Source organism: Corvus kubaryi, unplaced genomic scaffold (genome assembly GCF_017639235.1).
Source record: "Corvus kubaryi isolate FWS band 111438036 unplaced genomic scaffold, C.kubaryi_AGA036_p1.0 72, whole genome shotgun sequence".
Lineage (NCBI taxonomy): Eukaryota > Metazoa > Chordata > Aves > Passeriformes > Corvidae > Corvus > Corvus kubaryi.
The window spans coordinates 6,082,234-6,101,914 of record NW_024582060.1 but is presented as its reverse complement, the minus strand read 5'-3'; the positions used below and the strand labels follow the sequence as shown (position 1 = coordinate 6,101,914).

At 39.4% G+C, this 19,681-nt stretch overlaps 1 protein-coding gene across 1 annotated transcript in view; it reads left to right on the top strand.

Annotated features, from left to right (window-relative positions):
- ETNK1 (ethanolamine kinase 1) overlaps window positions 1–7,282 on the top strand; it is a 31,913-nt gene extending 24,631 nt beyond the window's left edge. Inside the window, exon 8 of the mRNA XM_042050149.1 lies at window positions 443–7,282. Coding sequence (XP_041906083.1) covers window positions 443–515 — 73 coding nt within the window. The 3' untranslated portion in view covers window positions 516–7,282. The remainder of the gene's footprint in view (window positions 1–442) is intronic.
- The last annotated feature ends 12,399 nt before the right edge of the window (window positions 7,283–19,681 follow it).

Below are 19,681 nucleotides of genomic sequence, written 5' to 3'. Positions count from 1 at the left end.
ACTGGGCTTAATTATGTCATTGCTGTAAATAAGACCGATGTGGATTCCTAATTCTTTCAGGCTGCAGTACCTCGCAGTCACCACTAGATGACGTAAAAACACCAGTGATAAACCCCAAAAACTTACCTGCTTTGACACGTTTGTTTTAATCATCATGATCAAATTTCTGTGGCATTGTAGTTGTCCAACAGTCCATCAAGAACATTTAAACACAAAACCACTACTTTGATAATCCTGGAGCAGCATCTGTTTTGCAAGCTGAGAGTGGGGGGTGGTGGAGAAGTAGTACTATATCATCATTGTTCTGTTCCTAATTTCTGCTAAGAGTCAATTTTGGAAACAGAGTGCTGGGGTCAGTGGAATTTTGACTAGTCCTACATGACTGTTGTCATGTGGAGAGTTAGCTGTTCCTAACTTGGAATGTCTCTCTCCTTTTGACCAGGTATGCAATTGTTCGGTTTAACCAGTATTTCAAAATGAAACTGGAGGTCATGACGTTAACTCTTCCTGAGTAATGAAGAGGAGGACTCTTACCAAGTGGATAGACAACCCCTGAATCTTTTCTGAGAACAGATACTGGAAAAAAAGCTAAACATTTGTTGAAGTGCTGTAATGCTCACTTGGTGGTTCCTGCTTTATAAATAATGCCTCTAGACAGTCCTTCAATGTTAAATTTATTATGAAGAACATACGTACTGCTGTTGATATAAAACGGATTAGAAACTTGCTAAATCTATAAAAAGTTGTAGAAATGGCAATTTAATCCTTCTTTGTAATTTAACATATGTTGTATGTGAATTATTTATTATAAGTTTAACATGATTCCATTGCTGCTTTCATCAGTTTTTGTTAAAGTTGGGTGCAGATAGTGAAGTTGTTCCAAAGGATTCGTTTAACAACTTGTTTTATTGAAGTTGCATTAACTTATGCTAAAGAAGACATGTCAGAGACAATTATTATTTTAGAGGCCTACGAGTAAAAGGAGTGACAATAGATCTGTGTGATCTCTAGTGTGGTATAACTAGGGAGAATGGTTAGGATGGTCTTTATTTTTCCCTTTTTCTGTTTTTAAAGGTAGCTTTCCATATGATGGTACTTTTCTTTTGCACAAGAATCAAGCAGCTTGCTGAAATGATAAAATAACATTTTGATTTTTTTTTTTCTTCTTGATTGAGCTGTAGAAATGTTCAAGTTCTGTGACCACAAGATTCTTTGAGGATATTGTACCAATCACTGTTGTTAGCTGGACATCCCTGACTTCTGTGGGAAAGCTGCTTGTTTATTAAGTGTCCTCTTAAAGTCAAAAGACCACTATTCCAAATTTCTTTCTTTTTGAAACTTGATTCTATATTTGAACACTATTTTGGTGTCTGTATCTGTTGTGCTTCAGTGGCAGAATGGACTGTTGGACTGGAGATAGGAGAGCAGAGATCCTGTTGCATGGGGGAGCAAGACACAGGTTTACAGTTCCTGTATTGATGACAACTTTCTGCTTTGTCATCTTCTAACTTTAGATTCTTAAGTCTTAAATGCCTGGTCCTGTAGTTGTGCAGATTCTGGTATGTCTGGTGGTTCTTTTTTTTTTTTTTTTCTGTCAGCAAATTGCTTTTCAAAGCCTCCAGTTTGAAGGACAGAATGGAAGAGTGTATGACTTAAGCAGCGGGGCTTTGATCATCACACACACTTTATTTCTTAAAGCTATTATACCAAGAATGGTCTGGATTACAAAATGTGAACTGAAAAGAAAATGTTTACTTAATGGAAAAATGCATAAGTTTGTGTGGAAAAGAGGCTTTAACTCTGAAAGGGGAGGGTGGGTTTGGGAGGCAGGAGATGAGAAGGAACCCACAGCAGAAAACTAAAGCCCAACAATACAGTTTGAGGCTAGGCAGGCATGAACTCAACTCTGATGATATTCTGAAAAACTTTGCACTTTGGTCACATAAGTGCCCACATGTACAAAGTCTGTGCGTGTGCATGAACACATGCAAACACAAACTTACCTGAGGACTAAATATTGTGGGGAGTCTTTTGTGCAGACTCCAGCAAAGATATTTATTCAAAATTGCTTTATGGCACATGGCAGCGTGTGTATGTGTGTATAGTATGTACACGCATACATACATATGTGCTTTACAAAAGCTTGGAGTGATTCAGGACAAAGAAAATTCATGTGAATGAAAGATCTTCACTATTAAAGACCATTTCTAATGGCATTCTGTTATTTTGTAAAAGCACGGTTTAGGATTTGTTTTTCCTCTTGTTTGTAATAATCTCTGAATGTTTCCGTTTTATTTTTATTCAGTCAAAATGTTAAAAATCTTTATACAAAGGGTAGAACTGGGATTTTTTTGTAACTTGAAGTAACTATTTTCATTAGCTGGAGGCTACTATACTGGAGAAACTCTCTTTGATTTGAAACAAATAGTTAAAATAGACATTTATAATTTACTTTGTAGCAGTTATCAAGGATGTTGCTAGAGCTCATGAAGGCACTGAAGACCTTAATCTTCTGTACTTTCTCTCTATGGACTTTATTGACATTTGATGAGTAATACCCTGCTGTCTTGTAGTTTCTTTAAGTTCAGGAAAATGTGCTTGGAACTAAGACTGCTAAAGATTTTTGAACTCTTTGTTACTATTTTCTTCCAAGCAGTGGCTTTATTTCTGACAGTGTTGCTTTGTATTTGTGAAACATTTTGAAAGAAGGCTGTGAAGTTCATTTGGTCTTGGGAAATCCAACACTTGACAGATCCTAAGTTTCCCAATGGCTGGCAAAACACATTCCCTTTTCAGGTACTAGTACTACTTAGGTTTGGAGTTACTGTAATTTTTGTCAGTAGTATTTTTGTTTGTATAGCTCAAGTAGCAATAACTGTAGGAGTGGAAGTTTGCTTCCGCAGAACCAAAGCTTTTCCTGAGTGCAGCTCAATCTCATCCTTGTGGAGTGAATCACATAAAAGCACTTTGAAGCAGGTAGCAAATACTCCAAGCTTTTCCTGAGCCACTTTGAAGGAGCACAAGGACTGTCACAGGTTACAGTGGTTGACTTTGCAGTACTGGTCAAGGCTTTAAGTTTGCACGTTGGAATTCACTTCAGACACTTCAACACTGCTCCGCATCAGCCTTCTCTCAAGAGAAGTGCAGGTTAAATCCATTCGTGATCAGCTCTGAGGAAATACTGTAAAACATCTCCCAAAATGAAATCCCAGTTACCTTGAGCCTTGTTCCACATCTGTTTGAGCCAGTAGTGCTAGGGTATCCTCATTTCCTGAGGAATATCTACATATACATTAAGTTGGAAGTAGTAGTTTGCATTGCAGATGATAAGGTAGCTTGAAACTGTGAATACAGGACATTCTGAATGTAAGTTAGGTACTAGAGAACATATACTTGTTTCACTTAATTTATCTCAGTCTCTTTAAAAGCAACATGAAGATATTTGAAGGAGGACAAAATGACTGAGCTCTAGAAACATCCTGTAGTAGTTTTGACTGTGACTTGCCAAGAAGATACTCTGTTGCCTTTGTTAAACTAAGGGCATGAATGCCAAAATTAATAATTCTTGCTGTAGTTAAAGCTATATTGTAAATATAAAGAGGATTATTAATCTGGGTATTCTTGCAGGAATAGCATCAAGTCAATAGACCGTAGCGGCCTGGTTGCTTTTGTAAAGCAGAATAGCGTGATTTTTTTTTCCTTCTCATTTCTGCAGTCAGATCTGGCTAATCCAGGCCTAATTTCTTAGGTTACCCAAGCACTAAAGATTTCTGAATGGTCAGTAGTCTCCTGTCACATAATTTTAAATACCTTCATTGACACTTGTTGTTTTGCTTTTTAAAAGGACGTACCAAATTTGCATTAACCAGGTCTGACTGTATATGTATATACAACAGTGTAAATAACCATTTGTAAATTAGTGTGAATTGTACTGTATCTTGCATTTATGGACTTGTGTATTGCATTGTATTCTCTCCTATTTTGTAGAAATTTTGATGTAAAGAAGAAATCTAACTCTGTGTGCGGACTTCTTTTGTTAAATTGACTTATAACGGAGCATAATACTTCCATGTTAAGATATCCATTTATAGCCTTGGACACCCAGTGTCTTTTTTCCCTCATTAGCTTTTTGAAATCTTGTTCTTGGGAATGATTCTGGGAATAAAGAGATTTATACGGTACTTAGATTAACAGAAAATCAGTTCTAATAATAGGGCAAACCATGTGTCAGAGGTATATGCAGTACTGGTGGGATAGGGAAAGCTGTTAAAATTGTTTATTTAAATTTCCTAGGCATTCTTGAATGCTGTTCACTTTTAAACTAAGGGTGTTGGATTGAAGCACTCCTGAAGTGTGTGCTCCCATGGGGACACTGGTTGAGGTAGCTATGATAGGAGTCCCTCAACTTAAATGCTTTTGGTGGATATAGCCTTCTAATAGGATTAGTTGCTAATTTGTAAATGCTTATACTGAATGTCCAAATCACTCAAATAGTTCTGTCAATTAATTTACCTCAACATGAGAATTATTGGTACCCCTTTAGAGTATTTAAAACTTATAGTGGGGGTATTTTCCCTGTGTGCGATTCCCTCCCCCTCCTCCTTGTGCCCAAAACCCTACTTATTTTAGCGTAAACATGAATATAAAATCTTCCTTTTCATACTTGGCTATCACTAGGTCCTTTTGGACTAAAATTATGTTCTGCTTTGTCATACATGATTTCTCATCAGAATTTTTTTTTGTGTAAAAAGTCCCTTTCTGAAGAGGCCTTTAACCTTGGAAACACAGACATAATGAAGGATCGTTTTTTCCCTGCCTAGATTTCATCACTGTTGCCTTTCATGGTCTGTTATGAACTCCATAGTGTCCTTCAAGCTGTTAGTTTATTCTAGTTTATTCTTCTCACTGGTGTGTTTAATAATTGCTGGAAAATTCTGGTTTGCAAATCTTGTTCTCCATCTGACAAAATGATCTTGACGTAGTATGTCTTACCTGTGGTGACACTTTTAAGTTACAAAGGCCTTGGGAAATGAGTTTATCCAAGAAGTACTAGTCAAGAGGAGGGATGGGCTTGGTAAACGTAAGTAAAAGGAAATAATTCACTTGGAAACTCAAGTTTTTGCTGTAGCAATGAACTGTATTTGCTTGTTTCCTCTCATGGTTTAAGGACAAGAGAAAATTATAGAGAGTAAAGTTTGTTTCAGAATAAAGTTCAGATTTTTTAAAAGCCTTTGGTACGTAACAAGAGCTTACAAATACTCTTGTTACTCATACCAAAAGAAATCTTAAAATTGGGTAACTTTTTGATTAAATAAAACTTTGTTCTAAACCCCAGTGGCACTATAATCTCTTGTTTGGGGCAGTTCTTCCTGTAGTTAGCAGAGGAGGTTGACCATGTCTTACCAGTATGTGTTTTAGGTGGCCGTGTGTTCCTTTTTCTCATGTTTTGTGTTATTTGTTGTGTTTTAAGATTGCTAAACTGCTGGATTTGGCAACTATCTGCTGTCATCTTCCATACCAAGCAGGCTGTAATTATGGTAGTGGATCAGAAAGCAACTTTCAAACCTTAAGGGAAATTCAAGGCTGGTGTGGAACTGTCTTGCAGACAATTTTTCCTCCCTCTTTGACTGTGAGTGGCAAACTGATTGTTTTCAATAGTTGTGAAAGATAGGAAAATCCAAGACCTTTGATCTTGTGCAAGATAGATGTTCTCTTAGCCAAACACAGGATTTTTAGGAATGGGGCTCTCAACAGTGAGACACCACACCATTCTGGATGGAATGTGTTGGATTAAACCAGACTTTGTGACTTAGAGACCTTCAGTGGGAAGGAAAATATGTGAAATGTTTGCACAGGCTGGTTATAAGGAGGTGCTCCATCCAAGTGAAGTGCTGAAAAGGCATTGTTTGATTTTTTTTTTTAAGTGACTTTTACAGGTGGTCTGATCTGTAGAGATTATTATATAGAGATAATTAGGAAACCACTCAACCTGGAGAGAGAGGGAAGAGACTCTTCAAAAAATAATTTATAAAAAAGAAAGCACCTTTGTAGCTGATTAGTTTGCAATACATTGTGTTTTGAGCTTTTCTGTGTATTAATAGTGTGGATGGTGCTCTGCACCAAATTCTTTAATAAAGGGTTTTATTACTATTGGGAAATGTCAGAAAACTGACTGGGATGGCCCTGAAGACCACTGGGATCTTAGATGGCCAGACTTCACCAGATGACCAAATTTTTGGTTCAAGGTTTCACACTCTGTTTCTGCAGCCTTCTAAATTTGTCAAGCTGTTATCACAGTTTCCCTGTGGTGTGGAATTTAATTCATGGACTTCCCAAATATCTTTGATTTGATGTTTATAGAGAGATAACACAGAGGGAAACTTAGTGGAAATGAAAAGGAAAGAAAAACAAGTTACTTGAAATCTAGCAAGCAAACTTTGAGACTAAATGCTGAAATAACTTCAGGTCCTGCACCAGCCTATTTTTTTGGCATTGCAACTGTGTTTTTCCTCTGTTAACTGGTTTTGGGTTTTTTTCCCCATGTAGACACCCGTTCAAAATGCAAGATGAAAGATACCTTCGAAGAGAAACATGAAAAATATAGTATAAAATGCCATAAAATAAAGTGTGAACTGGAGAAAAAGTGTATGTTTCTAAGTTTTTGGTAGTAGTAATCCTTAAGTGTTATCAGAAAATAAGTGTCCAGTCTTCAGTGTGTGAAAGATTTCTTTTCTAGCAAGTTTCCATTTACCATTTTGTATCACAGTGTGGTAGTTAATGCTGCTGCTTTGTACACAAGTGCTTTGAATAGTCTCAGCACAGAGAATGTATCCAATCTTTCTAAGGTGTGACTTCCACTTAGAGCTATTGGTTCTAAGCCTCTTCATCCAAAACCCTTTGAACACTTGCAGAGACAGGGCCACAGCATATTAGGAATATATTCCAATTTGTGTCATTTTCTTTGTTACAGCAGATTTTTCAGTGTTCTTTTAAACATGAGTTCACTTGCGTCCTGTGAGTAAACTAAGCTCAATTTATAGAAGAGCCTTTGTCATATTCTAGCACTGTAATCCCCCAAAAGAGTCCCTGTGCCCCTTGTATGTTGTGGTGTTTAGGTGCATCATTTATTCATTGGAGTGAATTGTACTTCTTTTGAGCTAAATGTGATTGAAACTATTCTAAGGCCTTCTACTTCTGATTAAATGAAGTAATGTACCTTTCAAAGAGATTTATATTGTGTAAATAATTTCAAACTGCAACAATAAAGTTGGTTTCTAACGGCGCTGTTAGCTATATTGTGATGATTTAGTTTTCCCCAGGTTTGAAAACTCTTGATACAGAATAGTTAGGAGCTCTTAAAGGGTTTTGACTTGTGTCCAAATACATGCCTCTCTATGTGATTGACAATGCAGCTAAAAATAAATATTTTGAGCCAGAATATGGCTTGCACAAAGTTAACTGTTAACAGCTTTGCGTATTAAATGGGCTTAAGTCATTGTCTGCTGAAATTTAACATGGGAGACAGGAATTAGATTGAACATGGCTGTCAGGAGAGCTCACTGCCATTGAGGAAAAGGAGGAAAGCATGGCAAGTCAGGGCTGCTCTGAAGTTTAATTTATGCCCCATAAGGGCTGTTTTAACTCTGGGGACCATTTTGTAGGCTGATCCATGATGCTGAAAATAGGCTCTGAATCCAGTGCCAGTGGCACAGGGTTGGACACTTGCTTGTGGATCAGCTGGAATGTGTTCAAGGCCAGATTGGATTGGGCTCTGAGCAACCTGGGATAGTAGAAGGTGACCGTGCCCATGGCAGGGAGTTGGAACTGGATGATCTTTTAAGGTTCCTTCCAACCCAAACCATTCTATGATTTCAATTTAATAGAAAATACTCAGACTATGACTGGATTTCTGGGGTTACTATCCCTACTGAATTGCTGCCTAGAGCCAAGAGAGTCTGGCATCCACTGCTCACATCCTCAAAGTTCCACAGGGATGGCTATGCTGTGGCTAGTTATTGTTCACTGTTGTAGTTGCAGTGGAAAGGAGATCTGTGTTGATGAATTAATCCAAGGTAACCTGGAATCTTTCTTTTCTTCCCTAAGTAAAAATCCTTCCTTCACAGCTTGGCCAGAAAATTCAGAGTAAGCTCTGAGATAGAAGTTGACCATGGGAAGTAATGAAGAGGTTTTTTGAGGCCACCACAGAAAAGATGATCCTGAATAAGTTATTAATTCTTCTTTAGATAAAGAGCAAAGTACAGACATAAAATAGGAGGGAAAACAATGGCATGTGTAGTGGACTACACTACCTATCATTTTTAAATATCAGCTATGTAAAGTGTGCACTCCCAGGAGTCTTCCTGAGTGAATTCAAAATAGCACATTTAACCTTAATAACAATAGAAAGCTGATTTGTGTTATTTAGGATGTATATAGGATTATAGGTTAATATATTTAACATGTATACATTGTTAATAGATACAATAATTATATCTATATATGTTTCCTTCCCATTCCTTGTTAATATTCCCTACAAGCAATCTGCAGTTTACCCTCATCCTGGTCTCTTGCTGTGCTGTTTAGAATAAAGTTGCTCATCTAGTTTTTAGATTTTTAGGAGTGTGAAAGGATCAATAATTAAAATTGTTGGAGCAATAGTATGTGCCTGAGAAGCCAAAGGTGGTGTCTACCTGAAACTACTTTCTGGCTGACCATCTGTTCTGCCAATTGAGCAATTTAAAGGACACAGACACCAATAGAAAGAATGGTCTTATTTTTCTATGAATATAAAGACAACACAAAAGTAAAATGATACATCCAGTAAATCTATGCACTTGGCTTTAGCAACAAGCAAAACTAAGCAAGGTAATGCATCTAATCATTACTATACAAGAGAAAGGATAGTGATTGAGAAAGATATATCACCATTTGCCTAAATACTTTACCATCATCCAGAGTCAGCAGTCGCTGCTGGAGGCAGTTTCACAGCAAGGACCTGCAGAACCCTTCTCAGCAATTGGGAAAATCCTACACAGTGTGTCCACCCATAGGTGAAGTCTCCAAATTCACCCCGAAAGTGGGCCCAGCTTTTATAGGCCCAAATCAGTAAGTCGAAGTGACTTGATTATATTTTTAGCACAGAAACTCCTGGATCTGAGGGCATACTTCCTAACCAGCCAGGGCCAGGGCTTGGCCAGAGCCCAGGCCTCAGCTGGTAAGGTTTTCCCCTAAAATACCCTACAAATAAGCCTCTATTCATGTCAGTTGGGAAAGTTTCTTAAAATGATAAATTTCTTGCAGATAACTACACCAGGTTATATAGAGCTAGCATAAGCATCTTTGTCATCTATTTTTAGCTAAGTAATACTGATGGCGTTAGTCACACAGCACCCAGGATTCATCTTGTGAATCAACTCTGGGTGAGGCCTGCTGCTCAGGCCTCAGCACATCACCAGGGCAAGTCAGAAGTATGGCTTTTACTTTTCATCCTTCTTTTCTGTGGATACTTTTTCTTTCCCTGTGCTCTGGGAAATAAAACAGCATGACAGGCTCCAGCACACACCCGCAGGTGGCAATGGAGCTGCAGGCTCTGTCTCATTGTTGGAGAAGCTTTTTCAAGACAGCTCCTTTCTGTAGTGCAGCATGTCATTTGTTGAGTTAAAAAGGAAAAAGGGTATTCTTTTATCTCTCAATGAGTTGCAGCCAAGATCTGTAATTGCCTTGCTCTTAATGTTGCATAACTGTTAGCAAGACTCAAGCCAAGCATTAATGAATTTCATCAGAACTTCATTTTTTAATGAGCATCATTAATCATTAGTCATGCATGCTACAACCTACATTTCTCTAAAGTGGGGCTTTGCCAATCCTGTTGCACTATAAAAACAGCAGCATGTCCTCCCCAGATTTTATCAGTGAAATAACAAGAAAAGACTGTGGAGAGAGGAAGACACAAAAAAATTTTATTTGACCTTTTAATTACTTAAGATGCTCTCTGAAAGTTGGACTGAAGCTTCAGCTTATGAGCAGCTGGTGCTCTACTTTTCTCTGGGCTGTGGTGACAATGTGAGAACTCCCAAGTTGCTCTAAACTGCAATGTTGATCTAGCCTCTGCACATGGATTCACTGGACTCCCTTGGCTCTTGTTACAAAATTCAGTGGAGCTTTGAAGGTAAAACTTATTCTCAAGTTTGGAAAAATGATGTCTAGAGGTCTACTGGCTGGTCTTTACTCATTTGGATTGTGCAACAGGTTGTGTTTAAAAGCTACAGAAGGAACAGTGGGTTCCTGACTGTCCCAGCACACTTATCTAGATTTAGCAATTCCGATAACAAGCAAGTGGCAGTGTTTTATGTGCATCAAACTGTCTTGCAGCTCCTTCATGCTTCTTCTACATAAAGCAGAGCTAACTTAATTCACCCACCTCTGCAAGTTAAGATGTCATGCAGGTGCCGGCCTGGTAGAGCTGTACAGGAAACAAAAGCTTTTCCTTGCTGTATGTCCTGGGGATGCACAATGACTCGCAACTCCTCCCAGGCAGCCAGTGACAGGACAAGAACAAATGGCCTCAAGGTGCACCAGGACAGGTTCAGGTTGGACATCAGGAAGAATTTCTTCACCAAAATGGTTGTCAAGCACTGGCATGCGCTGCCAAGGGAAGTGGTGGAGTCATCATCCCTGGAAATGCTCAAGAAATGACTCTGCGTGCCACTTGTGGTTTAGCTGAGAAGGTGATGCTGAGTCAAAAGTGGGACTCCATGATCTTGGAGGTCTTTTCCCACCTTAATGGTTCTGTGATTCTAAGTCTGACCCAAAAGGTGCAGTCTCTCACTGCAGTTGCTGACGAAGCAGGATTTCAGAAACAGATTAAACCAAAGAAAACAAATCAAATTGTGTCTAATAACTCTGCACAAGGAAAAAACTATTTTCTGTATCTTATGCACCAGACAAAGAAAATGTTTTACTCTGATCTTGACCTATGTGAATACTAATGTTTGTGGTTAAAACAGAGGAGTTGTCTGAGGTAGTGTTTTATAGGGGGAAGAGTAAAATCATGGAATCACAGAATCATTAAGTTTAGAAAAGAAATCAAAGATCATTGAGCCCAAACTTTAACCAAACACCACCTTGTCAACTAAACCAGAGTGCTTGGTGCCACATCCAGTCATTTTTTAATATATCACAGATAATAATAACAGTATCAAGGGGTATTCATTTATTGAAATATGGGATCTTTATTTGAAGGGATCAGAAAAAAGAATATGTCTCCCTAATGGGAAGAGGAGCTAGCACCACGGAGGAGAAAGACAAGGAATGAATTATGGGACAGGTAATGGAGAAAAGGGATTAATGAAAAGGTGCACTGCCATGGGAGACAGTGCAGGGCTTAAAAACATGGATATGAAATAAAAGGGAGCACCCAAGATTAGGGGGAGGAGATATTGAATAGAGTGGCAAGATTAAATCAGAGGTTTGCTGCAAATAATCCATTTGCCTTTGAGAAAAAAATGGGAGATACAATTCTGCATAACAACTATAACACAAAAAATAAATACAATGTTAACTTATCTATAAATATAGGCTGAAAATACCTGAAGATGATACAAAATTTTCGGTCATTGTATCAGTTATTAGACTTAGTTGTTGATAATGTTCTAGTGAAAACATCAGTCCTAACCAGTATCCATCATGTGTACATTAAATTAAGTAAAAGAAACCAGCTGGCTGTCAAATACAATTTCCTTGCCATGGGAAATGATCTGAAATTGCAAAATGTTATCTCACTGTCACATTGTTCTGCAAAGAAACACATGACATACAAGAAATTCATTCCTTCAAATAATTCAGTATTTTATTTAAATATATAATATTCAAGTCATGGGTGGCAGATAAAAGCTCTGACTTGCACTTCCTAACTGTTGGCTGTATTTTTTTTTAAATAGAGCAATAGAAGGACAAGCGTTATCTGTGTTACAAACAAGCTGATAGGCTTCTTACTCTGTGTAAGTACACACACACAGGGAGAGAGAAAGTCTTCCACCCAAGGACCTTACAATGGATATAAAGGTAGAAGAAGATCAGATTCCCATTTTACATGTGGAGAAGAACACAACAGAAATATAAATTGCAAACCTAGTTCTGCACAATGAGTTTTGTAGCATGAGCAGTAATTAAACACTGATATTATATTGATCAAGCTTTTAATTTCTTTCCTGATGAAATGGTGCTTGCTGAGAGTAAAATGTTTCTACAGAAATATTCTGTTTGCTGAAAATATCCCAAAGTCTTGGGCAATGTATGAGGCACCAAGGAAGCTTTGAATCAGGAAGGAAAGCAGGTATCCCTCTTGCATCTGTGTAAGCCTCCTTGCCACCAGGGCAGTGATTCTAGATCATTTCTCTCATTCTGCTCCTAAAATGAAGGCTCATTAAAAGCTCAGTCTCATTAAATGTAGTTCCAAAATTTTGAGTTAGAAATAATTTTGTGAAACCATGTCCAGGACAGTGTTTTTAATCTAAACATCTACCTTCAACAACTGTTGAAGTGTTGATGATAAATTCCTGATTTTTGGCATAATTTGATTCCGTTAAAAAAATCTTGGCTATCTTCAGATTACTCACCATGTGCAAATAATTGATGTGTAGACTCCCACAGATTATAAATGTAGTGGATATTTAAAAAAACACTTATTCTGTTCTTTTCTGTAACTCAAGTCAGATATTTTTTCCCCTTCTTCTCCTGGGCTGAACCAAAATAACTTGTGCCTTCAGTAAAATTTTGATTTAAAGACATCCTGAAATGATGAGTTCACCATGTTGATAAGTACCATGTTTCTATGATCACTCAGACTCACCAGTAAAAGAAGTTGCTTCATTTTCCCTTTAAAGTTGTCTGCTTTAAACTCCTTTTTAAAACTCTGTCCTTACAAAAACCCCAGTAACCTTTTTTCCTCACTTTCCCTCATCACTTTTCAGTCTTTGATGGGCAAAATAACAAAGGGTACTAACTTGACTTATTCTTTCCTCAGTGTATTTTTCCACTCTCACAGTTTTATCTTGTTGATATCAGAGGAGGACACTACCTTCCTCCATTGGTCTCCTCTCAGTATCCTGCTTGTTTCTCCCCTGCTTTCATTTACTGCTCAGTTATTTATCCATTAAAACCCCTTGATCCTGTCCCGACAAGGCAGAGTTGTTTGTGGGGGAAATGTCTGGATTTTTCTGACTTGAAACAGCTGATATTTGAGTCACAGGTCTCCCAAACTGATCCCCATTACAGTGTGATGGCCCTGGTCACTCTGCCAAACTCCTTAGTGCCTAGAAATTTTTCAGAACTGGTTTTATGTTTATTTAAGGATCACAGATCAGAATATTCAATAGCACTGACCCATGAACTAATCCCTTTCATCATATAGTTGACTCACAGTAATAATTCGCCACTGACAACTAACTGTAAGTTAGCCAGTTTTTAATTAGAGCTCAGCAAAACAATTCTTCCGTAAAAAAGATTTCTGTTTGTCAAAATCCAAATGTTTTGCAAGAATGTGTCAATTTCAACAAATATTTTTAACAAGAAAAAGTCAAAACATCTTATTTTTACTTTCTTGATTTATTTCAATAATATCAAAACATTTTGTTTTGATATAGGATAAAATTGTTTTGACTTTATCATGTTTTCATTTCATTTTCTTTCTATATTAAAGTATCTAACATGTTCCATATTAAATATACCAGCTAACACATCATATATAACATAAGAGAAGCTCAAATGAGATGGAAAAAACATTATCCAAATGAATTATTGGAAATACATTCATTGTTCTAAATTAAATTGAAAGCAAATTTTAATCCATTACTGATTTTTGAAGTCACAAAATTTTTCTCTGATTTGGAAACCTTTTCAGCTCCTCTCCACAGCCCTGAATTTTCCACAAGGTAAGTTTGCAATCTTTATCTATGTAACACCCACTCTTTAAATGATAAGCAGTAACAGTGGTTTAGTTACAGTAATAACATTGCTCCACCTACTAAAGTGAGCTCATTTTGTCACTTTATAATTGGAATAATATATATTTTAAAGTTTGGGGGGTTTTTTTTAAGTTTTAGCAATTCAAGTTGTGTTCTCACAGTTCTTTATCTTGAAGGGTCATGGTTTAAGAGGTTGAAGCTGTAGTCTCACACAGTACAGACACTCCACAGGCTACTACACACCAGGTGTTGCAAAATTAGGGCCATTCCAATGAAACACAGCAGTAAAACTGTGGAGTTCTCTGCCAAATTTCCTGGCAAACACATGAACAATGTGTAGCAAAGGCTTGAGCTCTGCCACTCACCACTTCCCATCAATGGGAGCCTACCAGCCAAAGGTTGTTTGGAGACTCCCAGTCTTGATGCAGTCCTAGGCAGGAGCAGCCTGACCCCCAAAAGTCAACTTTTGAGAGCACTTCATTTTCAGCTAGGGCATTTCTTGACCCAGCTTATGATGTGACCATGGGACCCAACAAGCTGGAAGGCCATGGCAGGAGGCTGGGATCCAAAATGAGACCAAGGCTTTTGGGCAGCAGTCTCTGGCTGGGTTGGGCTGTAAGTGTTGGTGGTGGCTGCTGTGCCGCTTCCTGGCCACCAAAATATGAAACACTGCAGTGTGGCAAAGTCAGGTATCCTCTGATGGGTACATTGACAATAAGAGAATGACTTGTCCAAGAATGATTTTTCCAAGTTGTCCATGGCTGGAGTGGAAGAGGAAAAGAAAAAAGAGATAATAAATTGAATGGTTGAGGAACGGAGTTTAAAATAGGCTTGTAAATGGAAGATATAACAGTAAAGAAATGAAAGATGGAAGAACCAAGAAAATTAGATGGAAAAAAAGTTATACATGAAGCAAAAGATAAAGTTCCAGAATTTTCCTTTGCAAGTAAATAATTAATTTGAGACTTATCCCCAAAGGAGAAATCTGCAGTGTACCTGATTATCGGGTATGTTTATGTGAGCATCGGTACAGCCTTGCGCTTCTGGGAAGGTTCCTGTGTGACAAGGACCATGATAAAGTTGTGTGTCATGTTCCCCTTCTGTCCATCTGTCAGCTCTTCCATGGTGTATCTCCACTTTGGGTGTAACAAAACGGACCTGATCTGAATAAAACTGGTAGAAATATTCCAAAGAGGTTGAACATCTTTCATTTTTACAGGCTTCAACAATAGATGGTGATTTCTGAGTAGGACATGGGTAGTGACATTATGAGCAAAAGGCATCCCTGGCAGAAATTCCTGCTGAGATTCACCTCAGTTGCTCAGGTCAGGAAGAGTGATCTCATTTTCAGTGAAAGTCTCATGGGAAGGAGTGGAGATACTCATTTATTGAAGATGACAATATTCTTGGGAATTACTGAGGCTTATTTTGTAAAATATCGAAATATTCCTAGAACAGCCTCTGCTGGCCTCAGTAAACAGCAAAAGCCAGAACCAGGCTGATTCTTTCTCTGAGTCCATATTCCCAGGTGTAGCTGTGGCTGCTCCACTGCACACCTATCACATGCAGCACACAGAAATGCTGAAGTGCCATTGACACCTCAAAGTACCTCAGCTCTCTTAATCTCTGTGTGCATGACAAAGAAACAAGTGGAAGATTTTCAAATCAAGAGGGATGCTAAAAGCTGAAGACTTCCCTTGACCTGGAAGTTAAATAGTGTTTATCACTTTGCAGTTCATATGTGGGTAAAGAGAGGCACAAAAGGATGGTGATTTGCCAAAGCCCATTCCACGGAGGATTACAAATTAAAAGACATTCCAGCACAATGGGGAGCCTGTGTTAAAGCTCCAGATGGTGTTAGGCAGCCTGGCTCACCTTCACATCCCCTCTCAGCCCTCCCTCTTCTTTGGATGTCTTCCCTCCCTTTATTGCTAACAGAGCACAATAATTTTTATAATGAAGGGCCATGTCTTCAGCTTGTGTTCAGCCTCCAAATTCCCTGGACACTGGCAGGTTCAGACCAGCTGAAGCTCCAGTACCTGACACTTCAGTCCCAGTGCAGCAGCTGGAGAGCACTGTTGCTGCTTGGGAGTCTGAGCCGAAGAGATGAGTGGAAGAAAAAACTGGCGATTTGCACTGTTCTCCCCTCCCATGACTGGCTCTGCTTATAAGCCGGCACAGTATCCTTACCCAAACAACACATTGGATTCTTGTCAGCCAATTTAAAAACAGGTTGCCAGGCACAATCCGGCCTTTTTCTGCAGTTTCTGACTATCACATAGGTTCTTAATTTCAACTTCTGTGTTCCCCTGACTTTTCTCTTTCACTCCCCTCCTCCTGTGTCCACTGCAGCCTGACTGAGCTTCCGCCCATGACAAAGGAATAATCCCATTGTTGAGTTCTCATAGGACTGAGACATCCCGATCTGAACCAGGCATAATTGGTGCCTAAGGATCCCAAGTCACTTCTTCTACTGCTCCACAACACTGCAAGGGATGGCAGGAAAAAATCAGTTTAAGCCCCTCATGGAATAGCTTTCTTTCCACATAAGACCCTGTTGCTGTGGAAAAGCACAATGAGGGGAGGAGAGGCAATCTAAAACCTGCCTCTTGGGAGTAAGTGGCATTTTAAATGACCAAATGGAGTTAAGAGTTGACTGAAGATTTTAGTCTTGCAGCGGAGCTGGATGATGTTATGACCCAGCCCACTGCGGCGCTGGGGCAGCGAGATGCCAGTCAACCCCGGACCGTCCCGTGGATCAAGTTTCCCGAAGAGGCAGACTCGGAGGGTGGGTCGAGGGGCGGCTCAGAAGCCTAAGCCACACCCCCTCCGGGGCTACTCCCGGGTACAAGCTGCTTCCCCCGGTTCGGGAAAATTCTCGGTTACTCGGTTGTTCATTGGTTCTCTGTTATAGCTCCCGCCTCCCGGTTTCCCCCATTGGTTCTTGTTGAATTGTATCCTCCCCCTGGCTTGTAACTCATTCGTTGTTTTCCCCTTTCACCGCGGTTTTCAAACCCCCTATAAAACTGAGGGAAAAGCCCCTCGGCGGGATCCTAGATTAAGATCATTGCCATGTTCTGGTTGTGAAACTTCTGACAACAAACCTGTTGGAAGCCAGACCAGAACGGCCTCTCTCTTCCTTTATCTCCGAGCTAACGTGATCTTATATCATTGGCTCCTGCCGTGTTTCCTCTGCAAAGAAGCCAGCGAGTGCGTACAGCTAGCGCTTATCCTGATGCTAAAGTCGCTTCTGCGATGCACAGAAGTAACGCAGCTGGACTCCCTCTGATCGAGGGCATGCCAGAGCTCGTGCCTCGAGCACAGAACTGCGTTAGCTGGAGGCATCTGCTTGCTAATAAATGTGTGAAGGAAAAAATTGCTGTGGTGGAAGAGAGCCTACTTTAAAACTAGTAAGTCATAAATAAGCTCCAAATGAAGCCTTTTCGTTATTCCAGACTGGGGAATGAGCAGATGGAGCAGCCCTGAGAGAAGGACCGGAGGGTGCTGAAGGTCAGGAGGTGGCCATGCCCTGGCCATGTGCGCTGGGACCCAGAATCCCCCATGTGCTGGGCTGAACCCCCAGTGTGGGCAGCAGGGGAGGGGGGGTCTGCCCCTCTGCCCCAGTCTGCTGAGAGCCCACCTGCAGAGCTGCCTCCGGCCCGGGGGGCCCAGCACAGGAAGGACTAGAGCTGTTGGAGTGAGTCCAGAGGAGGGACACCAAGGTGATCAGAGGGATGGAGCAGCTCAGCTGTGAGGAAAAGCTGAGAGAACTGGGATTGTTCAGTCTGGAGAAGGGAAGGCTTTCGGGTGACCTCATGGCGGCCTTCCAGTGCCTGAAGAGAGTCCACAAGAAAGATGAAGAGAGACTATTTACAAGGGCCTGGAGTGACAGGACAAGGGGAAATGGCTTCAAACTGACAGTAGTTTACTTTGGATATTAGGAAGAAATTCTTCCCTGTGAAGAGGAAGTGAGGCCCTGGCACAGGTTGCCCAGAGAAGTTGTGGCTGCCCATCCCTGAAAATGTTCAAGGTCAGGTTGGATGGAGCTCTGAGCAACCTGGTCTAGTGGAAGGTGTCCCTGCCCATGGCAGAGTGGTTGGAACAAGACGACCTTTAAGATCCTTTCCAACACAAAATACTGTGTGATTCCCAGCAACAGGCAGGTGCCTAAACCTGATGGGGTGGGGGCAACTAGCAGCTCTGTAACCCAACTCAAAGGTGGGCATAATACGAAGAGTAAGAAATTATAATAGAAGTAATAGAAAAATGCTCATGGAACTCCTCCCCCACTTTTGTGTGTAGAAAAACAACAGCTTGGTCAAAGTGGAAAATTTGATGAAATGGACATTCCTAGGGGAAATGTCTATTTTCAGTTCTGTATCATGCACCAATACTTAAATCTGTTACTGTTTTGGTTTTCTCAACAAAAAATATTTTCTTAAGCAAGTGTTTGGTTTGTTTTTTCTATAAAAAGAAACATTTTATTTCCAAAGGACAGTTAAACTTTACAACTTTTTAATAATAGCCACTAAGTATCCAGCCTGGTGAAATACTTGGCTAAAAAATTGCACATGCTATTTCAGCTTCAGTGTTTCAGCTTGTACATGTCCAAACCTTTATGGTTTGAAATTTTGGACAAAACAATATTTATCAAAAAAAATTTGGAACAAGATTGCCTTCCCAGTCAACATTTTTCATAAAAAGTAACAAACTTTTACCTCAGCTGTGGAACTGCTTTCCCTGTGTGGCAGTAACATTATACCCAAAAATACACTTTCTTTACTGTATAGTGCTGATGTTACCAGCAGTGACTAATCTCTCTAGAACTCAAAGTCCTCTCTCCATCTGCAAAGCTGAGATGTCACCTCTTAAGGAGAAATAATCTTAATCTAGGCTGCTTTTGAAATAAAAATGCTTACAGTGTTCCTAAACTTTTTGAAGACTTAGATACTTAGATCTAAAGTACTATTTTAATTCATTAATTGACTTCTTAATTAAATTAGCAACTCCCCCCTTTCCTAATCAGTAGATCATCTGTCTCTTATTCTGAGTCATATTCCAAGTGACAAAAATTTATTGAGCTTTCTCTCATTAACACTGCAGAGCAACAGTAGCAATGACTGACCTAGATGCTCTTTTGTTTCAGGAAGAGAATTTTACTAAACTTTATTTATATCCCCCATGCAAATTCAATAATTCATGTTTTTAATGGAGAACCTAATTTTTTCTTGAAGAACCTTTAATGCCAGTGGTGCACGAAGAAGATGCTTTGATTACAGCAGTCAAACAGTAAAGAACACTGATAGAACAAGAAAATTGATTAGATTTTGATTCAGGTGCCTACAGATTTTGAGATAGGGGCCTAAATTCTTGATCCTCTGTGTTTAAGATAGCATATTCAGTGCTGGTAGCAGAATACATGAGCTTAGTGACAAACTGTGCAGTTTATAAATGCATAGTACCATTTCTCTGGCTCTTCTATCTAAAGAGGACACAAGCTCTGCTTTTAAAATTACATTTTACAAAAACAGATAAAAAGATGCCTCACACGATTTCCTGCTTACTTTGTGTCCCGGAGCAATACCTAACAAATTTAAAGAAAGCAAAGAGTGAAAGAGAATTAGGAAAACGTTCAACCTAAACAAAACAAGCCATTCATGTAACAAGAGATACTGAAGAAATATAAAAAGAGAAGTGCAAGCAGGAAGACCATGTCA